Here is a 16,436-nt window from a genome sequence, read left to right on the forward strand (position 1 = left end):
AGCCAAAATACAATGTATATTTTTCTAAAGGGGTCGAAACAGTTCCCAGGAGTATTACAGATATTAATGGTTGTGTCATAACAACTATAACAAAATCTATGTTTGTCTAAAGGTGTCAGAATAGTTCCGAGGAGTGTTACAGAAATTAATGGTTGTAAGGATTATAATGCAGTTTAAGCGCATTGTACATAGTCCTTTTTTGCAATGAACGGACCGAGGAAAGGACGTGCTATTGGACCTTCCAGTTACAAGGTTACTCGTGGTGTACAATTGAATTTGTTGACATTTGGTAAGAATCCTTTCAAAGCAACTCCCTTTATCCCAAAGAGACAAAATATTGTCAGCAAAACGACCCTGGTAATAGTGTTTCAATAAGAAGTTCCTTACCTTACCCTAGACTTTTAGTTCCACCTGCGCCTCCTGAGGCACCCAGGCCATCCAGGAGGAGTCGCCAATCTTCCCACAGGTTTGCTGATGCAGTGATGGCCTCCCATTCTGGTTGAACGGAGGTATGCAGGCTGTGTATATCCCTCTGGTAGGTCCGGCGCAGTGTGTTTCTGTGTCTTCCCCGGCTACGATTTCCTGGTGGTTACCGGTGTAAAGTGGCTTTACTGAGCTTGTGGTCGTCCATACGCAGGACGTGTCCCAAATATCTCTACCTTCTGACCCTGATGATGTCGGTTACTAGAGGTTGTCGTGTCATTTCATGAATTGATTGGTTTGTCATCTTTTGTGACGAGTGGATATTCAACATTGGATATTCCAGTGGATATTCAACATTGGATATTCCAGTGGATATTCAAAAGCCAGGACTCTTCTCTCTTGTTCTTGATTCAGATGCCATGTTTCTGCTGCGTGGAGTAGTATTGGCATAACATTGCTGTTGAAAAGGCGTGGTTTCAGGCGCAGAGACAATCTCAGAGATCTCCATACTTGACGTAGTTTGTTGAAGGCGCCATTTGCCTATCATATTCTTGTGAGTTCTTCTTTCACTGTCGAGCCAGTGTCCTATGCATTTGAACTGGACAGTTTGTTCAACATCTAGGTCGCCACATTTAACGGAGAGAGGAGAGCCACTTGTCGCCATTCATTCGGTTTTCTGAGCACTAACACGTAGGCCAAGATGGTTTGCCTTTACCGTGACCCCGTCTAGTAATTCTTGAACCCGCTTTTTGGTTGACTCAAGCACTACTATGTCGTCTGCAAAGTCAATATCATTGACCTGGACTTCGTGGCTTAATCTGATACCTCCTGACTCTGTGATCCGCAGGATGTAGTCAATCATTATCACAAAAAATAACGGCGATAGAACGCACCGGTTTTACTCTTGACAAAATCCAGAAGAAACGATTTTGACCTCCTGATGTTTTGACGCAACATTCGCTACCCTCATACATGACGATAATAATCGTCATTATTTTATAAGGGATTCCATAATGGATGAGAAACTTCCATAGGCTTTCAAGATCTACGGAGTTGAAGGCCTTCTCGAAGTACACAAAAATCATATAGATCTTCGAACACCACTCTGTTGAGTAAATTTTCGAAATGATTTGCCCATACTTCGTTTACTTTACTCTGTTCTGTCACCAGCACCCCCGATGGATATGTGACAAGGCCATCTCTAGTTCCTGATATTATAATTTTTCAGAAACCCTATATAAATTTGCTAGAAAGGCAAGTAAATTTGTTCCCATAGGTAGGCTCATAGCCTGGGGACACATTTTTTCCCATGAATATAAAATATAACCAATATTTGCTGCAAACTGGACAAGACGCATAATGCTATTAATTTTCAAGTCTTTATAGTCAACTAAATTTATATTTTCTTTCAGTTACTTTCGTAACGCACCTTCACATCTTTTTATTTTGCAGGAGGTATGTATCGAAAATCCACCAAAACTGGCTAAAATTGGGATTTCTGTCAAGCCGTGATTTTTTTTTCTTTCTAACCATTTGTGCCGAATTTCATATGCAAAAGTCCTTTGCGCCAAAAGGGGTTGGGAAATTATAGCGAGCAGCCTCCTTAATCTTATATTCTAGCCTTTAAAATATGTATCTGAAATGTTTCTAGACTCCAAGGTCTTATGATATTTCGAAGACCCACATTGAAGCTCCTGCTGAACAATCTGAATTTGATAGGGAATCGTCATTGATCCAAAAGGCAGAAATGCTCAAGACTGTCTCAGAAATCGCCACCGAAATAAATTTGGTCTTGAAGCCAGCATATATAAATGGACCAAGAAAATTGACTTTGATCAGCCAAATAATTATTTCCATGAATGCAAAAACGAAGTATATCCCTGGTTAAAAAGTCACTTTGTTAGGTAGACATTTCATACCAATGCCAGTAATTTAGGGTATCGAATTAAGCTGTTCCGGATTTAGCATAGCAGTTGCAGTGTCTAGAAACCCAGCATATTCCGAAGATCAGGAAAATACTTGAAACATTCTCTTATGTTACTCTATACCCTCTTTCTCCAGGCACAGTGGAGAGGATCCTTAATAGAATGAATGTCACAATTTACTATTTTTGACTGAATTTTTTGAAGATAATACTAAACTAGACTAGTTGTACTGGACTACTACTAAACCGAGGGTACACCCTTGGTTTAGTATCGGAGTATTATTTCAATCAAGAATGAAAGAATGGTCAGGCATTTACTTCCCAAGGATGGTCAAGTAAACTGATAATGTAAAAAAAAGAAAAAAAAAACTTTTCCTCATGCAAGCTATTTAAATTATACTGAGCTAGTAGCAATAGCAACCTGTCGGAAAACATGTATTATGAAGAAAACAAACATAGCGTGTACTCTTTACTAAAGACAATAGGAAAATGTGGCCCACCCTCATCCCGGCACAAAATTCAGAGTCTCCTAAAAAACTCTTCCTCCCCTCTCCCCCCCCCCCCAAAAAAAAAGAAAACAAGACATTCTTCCTATGGAACAAATTTACTTGATAAATTTGTCCACTCGAGTCCTATTGCATCACTAAGTTTTTTTTTTACTTTGTCTCTTTTCATGTAGTTTTATTCACGATTCGTCTTTCTGTTGTTTTTTTTAGTTCTCCTTGCTTTGTTTTTTTTCTTGAACTGAAGTGGATGAAGCGGACGTCTATGGTGAAATTCTTTTCTTGTTTTGCTTCATTGTCGTTATTCATTACAGTTATTAGAGACACATTACCGCGTGATTTTATAGAGTGGCCAAGATAAAAGAAAACATGTGTCTATGCTGCAGTATAAATACTGAGAGAAAATTAAATTCCTAATATGTTATAATTATCATTTAAAGATAGTAAATACAGAGTATAACGGATAACTGTATAGTGAAAATTAAGCAATTCACACGAAGTGTTATAGAAAAACTTGTTATTTGTCAACGAACAATCCCAAATGCAAAAATAGACGTTTGAGGTGCTGTTTCAGTCCAGCGAATTATAGGGCTGAAAGCCATTTTCTTTAATAACGCCACGAACTCTGAAATGTATGTAACGGAATTGTGGCAACTATTTGTAGCGAAGTTGACGGAGAAAAAATGAGTGAACCTGTTTTTCCGACAAAATAAAAAAAAATCAGCATCTTGCGTTTGTCTTCTTGTGGAATTTTTTTCAAGCTTCGTAATAGTGTTACTTGTAGAAACTGAGATCAGATACTTATTATTATACTAATCCTTCCAATCATAGGAATTTTGCCTTATTATTACACAAAAAATTTCAATGTACTAGAGACTACAGACGCTAGATGGCATTGGTAATTTGTTTGTGGAACTACTGCCAGTTTCCACTCTTGTAAGTTATTTACATTCTATGAAGTCAGCTTTATTTTATTGGTTTACTCTTATGACTTATTTTTACTAGCTAATCACATTAATCCTTTTCTCTGTAGGGGAAAAGAGCCTTGTCTTTTGAAAACCGATTAGCTAAGTCTGGGCAATAAATCTAGGGAGATAAGGAAATATAATCCCTGAGAGACGTATAATTCTACCTTGTCCTAACTTCCGCCTGATCGCCTCTTTTTTGTGAAACACCACGAAAGATAGAAGAATAAAAGTGTGAATTGCGACTTTTTTATTGCTAAACTCTCTGCTTCTCTGTGCTACATTGTTCAATTTTCGTTAATGTTTTCTTCCTATTTTGTTATATTGTGTTACATATTTTGTTCTTTTTTCAACTGTGCATTGGCACTGATATGCAACAGTACTAATTTATTTTTAACCCACTATAAACAACAAGACAAAAGTGGAGTAATGGATTACAAGAAGGAAAAGAGACTAAAATAAAACAAAAAACAATCAGATAAAACAAAAACACGTGACAAGACCATGAAATGACTGAAACCTTAAAATAGCTGATTCGGACAACTTCTCATGTAACAGGGCCTGCTTTGCTGTTATATCTGGAGTGTTAAAATCCTGCACAATTTTTCTATTATTATACCAAGAATGCACTCTCAATGCTTCTTATACCTTATCAAGCATGGTCTTTATATGTTGTAATCCTTTTATGCACTCTCAATGCTTCTTATAACCTTATCAAGTATGGTCTTTATATGTTGTAAATGTTTTATTCTTCTTCTGCAGATATTTCAATGAAAAGGCAAAAATATCAAGTAAAAAGCCTGATGATTTGGAATCGCTATCGAACGACGAATTCGAGGACTATTTGGAATCCATTCCGGTTGCCAATTTTGCTGACGAAATCAAAGGTTTGATTTTTAAACTTTGTAACGACATATCAGAACCATAACGTTCAATATTTTTTAAGGGCCAAGATACTTGAGCGTTTAAGGGAGCTGATTTCGTTTTTTCTTACATCAAAAGATTTTGGCGGTCGTTACTAATCGATCGCTAAAAATCTTTTGACGTCAGAAAATACGTCAATTTTGCATTAAATATTAAACCAAAAATGACCAGAAATAAAGTCAAATAATTTTTCAACATAAAATTACAAATCACCATCAATAAATGAATGAAACCCAAAAAGAACAGAAATTATAATAAATAACCCAGTCAAAATCAAAATGAGCAGAAAATAAGATGAGTAGGGTCGACGCCTTCATGCCTTCTGAAGACCAGAACATAATTTTCACTTCACTGAATACAATCCTTATTTCTAGCTGAACGTTTCTATTTCTCATAATATCGCAAAAAAACTCACGTCATAACCAAGATTACTAAAACAAAGAAAAAAAAAGAGTGTGGATTGACAGTTTAATATACATATACTGATATGTATTTCTTAAGGTCTTAATAACTTTGGATTTATTGAAGTTAAAAAAGTGAAAAACATATAAAATGTATTTTGTTATACTCCTTCGCCAGCTTCCTTTCTCCCACAAAAAAGTACAGGACGTTTTCTGAGATTTGAGAAATATATAGCCTATACCCCTTTGAATTGGGTTGCATGTCGAAAAGGCCACGAATCGTTGCTTCAGCAATTGACCGCATTAAAAAACTGATAAGAAACGATCTCCTGATTGGAAATGAACTAGATCAGACGAACCAATTGAGGAGACTTATTGACCGCTCAATAGAAAAAATATGCAGTTACTATACTGGTAAGCAAGCGGGTGAAATTGTACAGTTACATATAATTGAAACTTCATTGATTGTAATGACATCCCAGCATATTGAAGTGCATGAAAATAACGTATTAACGTCGGTAAAGCCATGCTTTGATTTAAATTTGACTAGTCAGAGCGCTGTGAATCAGACAAGTGTAGAAACTACGCTTGCATAGATGCTGAGCGTTGTTTTTCAGAGGATCGAAAATCAAGAGCTAGAAGATGTAGTGCGTCATAGTACTACAGGAGTAATGAGCAAATGAACTCATTGGGAAAGGAACAATTGTCCAACACCTGTCTTCAATTAGTCCTAGATATCAAAGTAAAGCAAAACACATCGAAAGGAACAGTTTGACTCTAAGTGCGAATAAGATCCAAGTAAAGGAACAGACTAAATAAATAGATGAGATGGCGTCAGCAAATAATAACTTTTTATGATGGAAGAAGAAGAAGACATTGTAGCCAAACCAATGTCTGACGCTTTGGTCGATAATATGGGGGAATGCCTACTTCAAAAGCTGCCTATCTTGACGGGAACATGTGGTGGGTCAAAGGATGAAACTATATCTTTGGCTTCTAAAAATAATCCCCCTGAAAAGGACTCTGTAAAAGCAGTCGATCATGTGTGATATTTGGCAACAGTCTCATCTCAAGAGAGTTTATGCAATCATACTCTGAGGACTGTTGCGATGGTTTCTACGATTGTAGATTGCAGAGAAATGCATATTTTATATTCTGTTCCCTCTGTAAACTCGCAAGGGAGCGAAGGATTTTACTCAATGCGGTCAAAGATTTTAGCCATGGAGCTACTGGTAGGTGTTATCCAGGAAGCTGTCCTTATATTTAAACCACGTCTCGTATTTATTGCAGCCATCCGAAAATACCTATGGGTGGCATTAACTAGAAATATCACTTCTCAGTTGCTAGAAGTGTTTCAGCTATCATTGGAGACATCATGTATGGGTATACATCACCCTTTACAAAACCCTACACAGACAAGTACTACCAGCCATCCTTGCCCCCCCCCCCTCCGAAAAAAAATTTATAAAATAAAATAGCTCGAGATAGCTCAACACAGAGATTCAGTCGATTTTGGTGCTACCCCTATTCAAAAAAAAGAATTAGGAAGGAACAGTTTGGGGTCCCTTGTTTCAGCTCTTAAATATATGGTGGAGTGGAGATGGGAACTGTATATCAATAAGCAAGATCCCTCCACTCTGGAAGTTGGAAATGAGAATAAAGGTGGATCCAAAGATTTAAATTCAGAAAAAGACAAAGTTGTACCATATGGAATGCTCTACTAATCTCAACTAGCTCAGAAATCTTGCCTCGGTGACAAGAGAAATTGCCCTGAGCAATTTGAAGCACTAAAGTGCCGAGGAGAAGTCTTTGAAAAAAGTATTGATTTATTCAAAAGAAAATGAAAGGAGGGAATTGCCTTCTTACAAGAAAGTGGCCTTCTTGGTAACAGCCCTGAAGAAACTGCTTTTCTTTTTTGCGATAATCGACCTGATAAAATGGTATTGGAAGGAGTTTTTAGAGATCCTGATAACTTCGGAGTTGAAATAATTCACGCCTATGGTGATCTGATGGATTTCCATGGCAAAGATGTCGTATCATCCTTAAAAACCCTTTTGGAATGATTTTGTTTACAGAGAGAGAGGCTCAGAAATTGATAGACTTATGAAGAAATTTGCATCTAGATTCTATCAGTGGAACAAAAATACTATTTTTACAAGCGCAGATATTGCTTATGTGGTTGCTCATTCGATAATTGTGCTTAATACAGATCTTCGTAATCCAAAAGTAAAAACGATGGCTGAATATATCAAAATGAATAAAAGAATCAATGACCCAAAAGACTTATCAGAGGAGTTTCTGTCTGCCATCTATGATGAACTAGCTGTAACTGAAGTCAAGATGAAGATACCGACAAAAAACAAAGATAACAAAACTGTAGGAACTGTAGCTAAGAGTGAGAAACAGGGAACATTCTCTTTGCAAAATGGAAACAGAGGTTTTATTTTCTACGATGCCACAGTTGTTGAAGTCAGTTAGGCAGGTAAAAGCGCCATTTATTAATGTTATGCATCTTGATTATGTTGGCCCAATTTTTAAGCTTGCATGCGCTCCACTTTTAGCTGCCTTCAGTGTTGCGCTACAAAATTCTGATGACTCTATAATCACAGCTCTCGGTCTGGACGAGACCTCCTGTTAAGTGCGGGTTGCTTGCTCGTTTCATATGGAATTGGAGTGTTAGACCTTAATCAGATTTACATCATTAAGTACTGGTTTATCGACATCTGAGCTAAAAGCAAAAACATGGACATCATTAAAACGCTTATTTCTGTCGCACTCTCCGAAGGTAATAAAATGGGAATCGGGTCAGATAATAGGAACTGGAACTAATTCACAATAATATTAATGCTTCCTCTCCGTATGTAATTGATGCTAGTCGGAATTTCAGTCAAGAACCGAATTATCAGCTAAAAAATTAAAAACCCTTTAAATTTCTTACTAATCCATTGTCATCTGGGTTGGCAGGGACGGGTGTGACTTTTCTCTCGACTCAGAACACATTAAACGAAACAAGATCATGTAGCCTTGTTGTAGCAGTTGATAGAATGTTTACTTTTTCTAGCCAGTTAGATGGTGATGCGATCGTAGAATATATCTAAGGTGTGAAGGATCAATCGATGAACTGAATATCACTGCACACGCTCGTACATTTAGCCTGCAAAAATTAGTTGAAATTTCTTACTGTAATATGGGAAGAATTAGGCTGTAATGATTTTGTATCTAGGGAAATCCTTGGTGATTTTTTCAACGAAGTAGGCTGTTTGTCGAACGAATTTATTGCATTCTTAGTTAGAATTTATTGCCATCTGGGTTGGCAGGGACGGGTGTGACTTTTCTCTCGACTCAGAACACATTAAACGAAACAAGATCATGTAGCCTTGTTGTAGCAGTTGATAGAATGTTTACTTTTTCTAGCCAGTTAGATGGTGATGCGATCGTAGAATATATCTAAGGTGTGAAGGATCAATCGATGAACTGAATATCACTGCACACGCTCGTACATTTAGCCTGCAAAAATTAGTTGAAATTTCTTACTGTAATATGGGAAGAATTAGGCTGTAATGATTTTGTATCTAGGGAAATCCTTGGCGATGTTTTCAACGAAGTAGGCTGTTTGTCGAACAAATTTATTGCATTCTTAGTTGTCGATTCACTGTATCAGCTTGAAATAAAATTATTTGAAAAGGTAGAGCTGCCAAATTTTAAATTTCAAAAAGATCTCCTTCGACCTTTTGAGTAATAGTAAGAATACGTCTTTTAATGTACGATATAAAGTTTGCTCAAATTGTCAAATCACAAGTCAGTAACTTAGAATCTGGATGGAAAAACATTTTCCTCAATGTTCCGTCAAGCTATGTCTAATGAACACGGAGGAAATGCCAAACCGGCTTTCCAGACAACTTGCAAAATAATAAGTCAGTTGTATGAACAGCTTCTTAGTGTGACGGCTAAAAATTTCTAGATGTGATCAATTGCCTCTCAAATTTTGCTTGCAACTCTAATTTCCCAGATAATAGTATGGAAGCCATTACATTCATTCATCAATGTGCTAAACATGTTGGTGAAATGTGTCAATGATACAGAGAATACGGGCCAGAGGATATAACAATCAATGAAGAAGATCAGGTGTGGACTAAGGGTTTGTTTCCTATATTATTTGAGCTAAGCCGATAATTTATTTGGAATGCTTGATAATTTCACCTTACAACAGAGATTCTTTTTAGAATCCTATTGTCTTTCTTTTAGTCTGTTAGCTCTGTTAGTTTCTGTTAGTCGTGCCCTCATAGGAACAAAGAGCGAGTAGATGATGACGTGTAACCATGTTTTATATGCAACAGTGGATGTCGTCACACAGTATTTTCATGTTTTGGGTGATTTTTTGTGTTGACAGTATTTACTCACAGCTCAAAAGGTGTTTTCAATAAGATAATGAACATCTTACACAGTCTTGATTGAACTGCCTTGAACATTTATTTATATTAAATGGCTTAAAATTTACAGACAAATTTTGCTTGAAAACATGTCAGTGCCAAATGGGCATCTTTAATTTCACGTTACTGAGACAGTTGCTTGCATTAAAGTCTAATGATTATATAGACCCGGAGGATATAGTGAAATATTGAGGGCTGTGCAACGTAACTCTTATTAAATTTTTAAGTTCAGATAGCTTCAAGTCATTATCTTCTGATTACAGTAACTAAGCAGGCAAAGTGAATCAGATCAGTCTATATTTCCCGCTTCGCCGATTGGATGTGTAATCCAAGTCATAACTACCATTGGAAATATTATATTCTTCCCTGTGACAGCTAAAACGGATGCTGATAAAGCTGTTGTACTTTCACAAGACGGTTCATATTATTGTAATTTTGACGAAGACTGAGCAATGTACTCACACATTTCATCAAATCATATGTTCCACCTTCTAGACATCTTAATGTAATTGTATTATTTGGCAAAATGAGCTGGATTAAAGCTGTTGCACTTTCACAAGACGGTTCATATTATTGTAATTTTGACGAAGACTGAGCAATGTACTCACACATTTCATCAAATCACATGTTCCACCTTCTAGACATCTTAATGTAATTGTATTATTTGGCAAAATATCTTACTTGAACCATGATCTAGAGCAAGCATTGAAACTAGGACTCTACATCCGTTCAAATTTATTCATACAAAAAACACTCAGCCTTTCTTGTATTTTCCGTTATTTGTTCTGACTCTATAGGGACGAAAGCAGACAGGATATTTGACAAGTGACTGGGAAGAAACTGATAGAAATCAGAAGGGATGTTTTATTGTGTTTCGCAATGGTTGAGTCTGATGACCAAAAAGAGTCATGAATGAGTTCGATGTTCAGATTTCTAACACAGGTCCATTGCTTGAATGATTTGTTGTAATGCTTCGTCACATAGCTGCTTGATCGGCGTGTATCGTGTATAAAATAGATTGATTTACCAGTTTTTAATTTACCTCTACCATCTAACTCCAGATCAGATCCCAAGGTCCAACTGGCCTCCTAACGCTCCGAAACTCCACTCAATCCTCCAAACATTTCCATGGCATTGCCGATAGCTTATTGTGGAAACTTGGCTATCAAAAAGCGTCTTTTGATCTACTCAGGTATGAGTGTAATTTCACGACTATACCCTTGGGAAGCTCTGGGAAAACTTGGCATAGCGACTGATCCCTAAGAGTTCCTAGCCGATTGGACAACCAAGACTAAACCCGTCCACCTTTCCTACTAAAACCTATTTGTGAACAATGAGTAAGTTACATAATTTTGGATCATTACCCTTGGGGTTGTGGGGGTTAAATTGCCCTCGGAGGCATACTTAACAAGCCTTTCGGCTATTTTGAGCACAATGATTATCTCAAAATTTTAATTCGATACTTTGTGGTGGGCGAGGGGCTCCTGGCTGGAGCCGAAGGCTGGTTACCCTCCAATCACTTTCGGTCCCTATAAAAGGCACTGGAACTTCGATTTTGGATCTGATTAGTCCCCTCCAAGTTTCGACGACCTTGAGGTAAAAAAAAAGAAAGGCAGCGGTTGGCTACTACTGAATTAAAGAGATAAGGATTATATTAAAAGCTGATTAATTACTTATATTATATAAGTAATCCTAGTAACCCAGATATAACTAATAGCAAAGATTAAATAAAGACGATGCCGCAGGAAAAAAATACATATGAAGTGCGTGGCTCTTTACTAAGGTAATGCTAGTATCTTGCCATAGATTAAGTATATGTTGATAAAAAAATTGGTAAGTTTTATAAATGCTATAAAACTCATATATCGTCTAGCCGATATGTACGCAGGAATTTTTTGGGAGAAAGGGAATTGGTCAAAACAGGTCAAAACTATAAGTAAAAGCTGTCTAAATCTTGGTATTTCTGGAAGGATCTGGCCCCGAAGGCCAATCCCCTGCGTAAGTGCCTACATCTACAATGATGATAAGACTATGTAACTGTACGGATAAAATTTCCTGAAAGACATAAAAGCTGAAAAATAAAGAATAAACGCCTTGATAGTTTGGCACTCCTTATTCATTGGAAGCAGTCTCCCCAATGGGTTTGGCTTGCCGAAATTACCCGTTTAATCCTTCAAATGACAGTTCGACAAATATAAAAGTTTCATACTAACCTGGCAAAAAAGAGCTGGGATAAATTACAGTTTAAGTATGCCTGTTGTTGAAAATCATGCTATAAAAAAAAGAAAAAAAAGAGCAAAGTGCCTGTTTCAGCAAGCCTCGAAATTTTTTTTTCAAAAATTCTAGATTATTTTCTCAGTGTTTACGTCTAGTATAACCATAAAACGAAATTGTGTTTTTGATTTGGTACATTTTTCTTTTTTTTTTCAGAAAAGGGGAGTCGCGAAAAAAACAAAGAAGAAGATGAAGTCGCTGAGTTTGGCGATAGTGATGAAGACGATATTGACTTTGAGGAAGATCCAGAATTTAATTCTCAGTTTGAAGACGTAAGTAGAATATTCATGACTGCTATGGTAGTGACAACTTAATACAGAGTAATTTTTATTCATAGTCAGCAACAACTAAAATGGGTCATTAAAATAAAAAAAATAGTTCGCTCTTTGCATTGGGACTGGAAACATTTAACTTTATTGTTGAAAGTAATTCAGTTTCAGGCTGCTCAGCAATGTGCCTCCGAGCGCTATTATGCACTTAGTTCATTTTCCTTGAGCCTATTAAAGTTTAAGCTTCGTATTGTCAAATAGACAAATATCTCACTTATATACAAGGTCTAGCCAAATTTTATCTAACAAATTCAATAATGCCTACCTCTTATGTTCCATTTAACTCTAATCGTTGAAGTTCTGATTTTGTCTGGCCTAGCCATCTTAACCTTTATTATACCATTGCTTGAATATTATAATCTTGAATGAATCCACACCTGAGCTGTTAGTTACTGATGAGGACATACTATTCCATTTACTGATGACCCGGTTGAGAAAGGCCCATCTTCCAATGCCCTTGAAGAAGCGTCTACCTTGCAGTTTAAGCTGATGGTTATGCTGACATAATGTACTGAACCGTAGAATGTCGGTGGGTGCAATGTTATCATAAAAGGTTTCATTGAAGATTTTGTAAGTTTCAGTCATGTCGCCACGATGAAAAACGGCAAATCAAACTGGGTAGTTGGAGCTTCTGGATCCGTTCTTCATAAGGGAGGTGAGATAAAGTCGGACAGAATAGTATCTTATGTTCTAAGACTTATCTTCCTATTCTCCTTCCTATCTTCATTTCCTATCTTCCCATCTTCATATTCCTAAGTACAAATTATATTCTAGGTTATAGAGATCGTAGGGTTTAGAATCCTTCTCAGATTTATTTTTGCTTATTTAGAGTTTGACGTACTGAAACTTTTGCTTTTTTTGGGTTTCATTTATTTATTAATACTGATTTGTGGTAGTTGTATGCTTGGTAGAGTATTTGATTCTATTTTTGTTCATTTTTGTTCAAAACGTTCTCTGGAGCACTCGTACCTTGGTCCGGGTTTTTATAATGGGTGAGATAGGGAAAGATCATACTGGATAATTATATAAACTGTGGATTAAACAGTGAACTTAATCCTAGATATTAGTGTTATATTTAAAAAAGTGTAGCTGATCGAGAAAAACGGACTCCATATTTCGATTCGATATCCTAAAAGTGACATGAATCAGCTTAAAAAACCTCCCCCCCACCCCCCCAAAACAAGAAATTTTCATGTTGGCTTGCGTATTAATCTACGTGTAAAAATTTGGTAAATGTATCCTAGTTTTTGCCACCAATGAAGCCTAGGAAAAATACATATATTTCAGCCGTCCTCAATGCAAAATGAATAAATTAAAGGTTAAAGTCTTTGAAAGGAATAAAAAGAGAAACCTCGAGAACAAAAATATTTTTTTTTGTCGTTCAAATTTTCAATGTGAATTTTCTTTGTTTATTCGTTATCCTTCGCTTTCTCTTATAGTCAGGCTTAATATGGCCTTAGAGCTTATTTTCTAAACTAGGATACCATCTATCCCTTTTTGGATAAAGCTAGCCATCAAATCAGAATACCATTTTTCTGCTTATGGACAGTTCATGTCTATTTGTTCCTGCAACTGATTATCAAATTCAATCCAAGTCACTAATGTCACTGTCAACAATCCCAGTCACTCTGTCAGTCTGTTCTACAGGGGCGTATTCCACCATGACTGATACCTTGCAATTGGCTGTCGTAAGGTGTGCAACAAGAATTCTATTATCAATACCTTCTCAACGTAAGAAAGCTATTGGAGCTTCCTTATTCATAGGTAATCAGAGTCTCTGTGAAGGTATCCTTTCTACTTGACTAAACGCATTCTTTATTTATGCCATATATCAATACCACTTTGAGTCCCATCCAAAAAGACAGCCATGAGGGAATAAATGTCAACATCAACGAGGGTAAGAATCAAATGGGGGCTATAGTGTAAAGATTGGGGGAATAGGTAGAGAACTGTTAACGATAGAGACTATATCAAAGGGGCCATAGTTCCCAAGGGATATTCAAATTCTTATGGTAACACCTTATTAACCCAAACAACAATTAGAAACTGAATTATTTATGGAATGTCTGCGTGTACCTTCACCATTTTCCTTCTTATTTGAATAAATAAATTATGTATACCATAATTTAATTTTCCAAACTCTGGGAGTTGAGTTTCTGAGACCCCTAACTAGTGCATTTCAAAACATCTACATTCAATCGTGAAAAATGTAAATATGGTTGTTATCTTTACGTTCGACAAAAAACGAAAGAAACGAATAAAAAAAGTAACCAAACGAGGGTTGTTTTCAGTCAGTGGAAAAAATGAAAAGTTTCGAAGAAGACATCCACTAAACCGTCTTCAGCGCTCAAAAATAAAGGAAGAAAAAACGCTACATAAAAAAACCTTGAACCAATTTTCGTCTTATTTAAGTTATTGAAAGGGTTAGGTCCTCAAGAAAAACAAATGGTCCCACCAGCGCAGGACAGGGACCAATAACTTCTCAATTCTTCAAAAAACACTTACCGGCTCACGAGCGGACAGCAAAAATCCCAGCAGTTCAATGTAGGTTTAGTGCAAGCCTGGGCCCATCTTATCGGCTGGATTTGCCGTTCTGCTTGAGCAATCCCGGGCCTATTATCTCTGGATCATTATAATTCGTAACTACCAATGTTATACTATGATGGAGAGGCATCCCATACTAAAATACAGGTATCTCCTCCTACCCCGTAACATAGGAAGGGGGAGGCTTGAAAGCCCCCAAAAATCACCAAAACAAAGAGATCCCAGAAGAACTATTAAGTCTTCTTAATTCAGCGCAAAACTGTGTCAATGACTAGGCTATACTTCCTCGAAGGATGCCACTGCTCAAGATCATCCTGCATAGGTGTTCGTAGCCACGCTCTTAGTTAGGTAAACCCTCGGTGCCGCCATGAAACCATACATGCCGAATTTCCGTTCACTAAATAGGGAAGGAGAAAGGTGATTATGGTTGAGCAGAGGCCTATAGCCATCTCCAGACACCAGAACATCTCCAGCCTTTTATATTCGACCTTTTTTCGTCGGTGCATTATGTTGGAGTTTAATTGCAAAAAAAATACTGATCAGGTAGTACGCTTAGGTAAACATTTCACTTTCTGGATACGTATTCTTGAATGTTTTAAAGAAAGTAGCTGAGTGTGGTAGTGGAAGCTTCCAGAAATTTTCATGTAGTGGTATTTAAACTTTATAAGAATGTGCTGAGTGACACGAGTGTTTCGTCAAAAGAAAAGGGAAGTTAATGTCGCAAAAAACAAAAATTATTGATGTCTTAGCCTACGAATCTAACGCACAAAAACTCATCAAAATTTTTGGCTTCTATCGAGAGAGGTGTGGTGGGAGGGGGGGGGGTCTATGTCCTCTCCTTGAAATATCGAAACTTTTCGTCTATCTTCTTGAGTTTTTCTTGTATTGAAGGTTTTAGACCATATTTCAGAATTTGAATCCTCTAGCATTTTGGTCTTATTTGGCCAAAATTAATGTTTGGCTGCATGGTAGAAAACGGGATTTTGTTATTGTGCCATCTATTTTCTTTTTCAAAAAGGGCACTAGTTATTTTCATTTCGGTTCAGATGAGCCCTCTCCCTGAATTCTACGACTACTGATACGATCATCCTTTAGGAGAAAAGGAGACGTATCAGTGCTATCCACGCAAAATGTTATTTACTTTGTGGTTCAAGGTGGGGATTGTAAACTTTAATTGAAAGGTTTTCGACAGTGGTGGTTTTGATGGTTTGTTTTTTATTTTAATTTCAGCTCCTTTTTTTAGAGGTTTCGGGCTTTTTTTTCGAAATACTTTTTCGAAATCTTATAAATTACTATTCAGTTAATTTGAATGAAAATTACTTTTTTTAGAATATTGTTGCATGGAAAAATATTTGACACTAGCTAGTTTATTTAAAAACCTGTTTTTAAAATTTTGACTTCTAGGGGCCTGGGCTGGCTCTTTAGAAGGCTGGTGTGAAACTGCTGTAACCATGTCTCACCAATTTTTGTCTTTTATTGTGACTGTGCAATGCCCACACCGGAATCATGCACGTGTATCTGAACGCGTGTTGTCACTACATGTATTGGCTTTATACAAGTGATATTTTTTTATTACTATTTTTTATTACAAATATTATTTCTTCTTATGAAGTGTACTTTTCCTGCCCTATAAGAAATGTTTTCCGTAAAATAGTATTCCAAGGAACGTGTTTTTACGTAGAACTGAATTTTCGATAAGAAGTGTTAATTTTTAGGCTG

The 16,436-nt window shown here is 36.7% G+C and overlaps 1 protein-coding gene across 1 annotated transcript in view; it reads left to right on the plus strand.

The window, feature by feature from the left end:
• The window catches only part of Noc1 (Nucleolar complex protein 1), a 40,788-nt gene that overhangs the window by 23,435 nt on the left and 917 nt on the right, over positions 1 to 16,436 (plus strand). The window contains exons 7-9 of the mRNA XM_089107617.1: positions 4,578 to 4,702; positions 12,001 to 12,116; positions 13,769 to 13,958. Of these exons, the coding sequence (XP_088963743.1) occupies positions 4,578 to 4,702; positions 12,001 to 12,116; positions 13,769 to 13,958 (431 nt within the window). The remainder of the gene's footprint in view (positions 1 to 4,577; positions 4,703 to 12,000; positions 12,117 to 13,768; positions 13,959 to 16,436) is intronic.

The sequence above is a fragment of the Artemia sp. Qi Xiang Cuo genome, chromosome 2 (assembly GCF_049724085.1).
Source record: "Artemia sp. Qi Xiang Cuo chromosome 2, ASM4972408v1, whole genome shotgun sequence".
Taxonomy (NCBI): Eukaryota; Metazoa; Arthropoda; class Branchiopoda; order Anostraca; family Artemiidae; genus Artemia; species Artemia sp. Qi Xiang Cuo.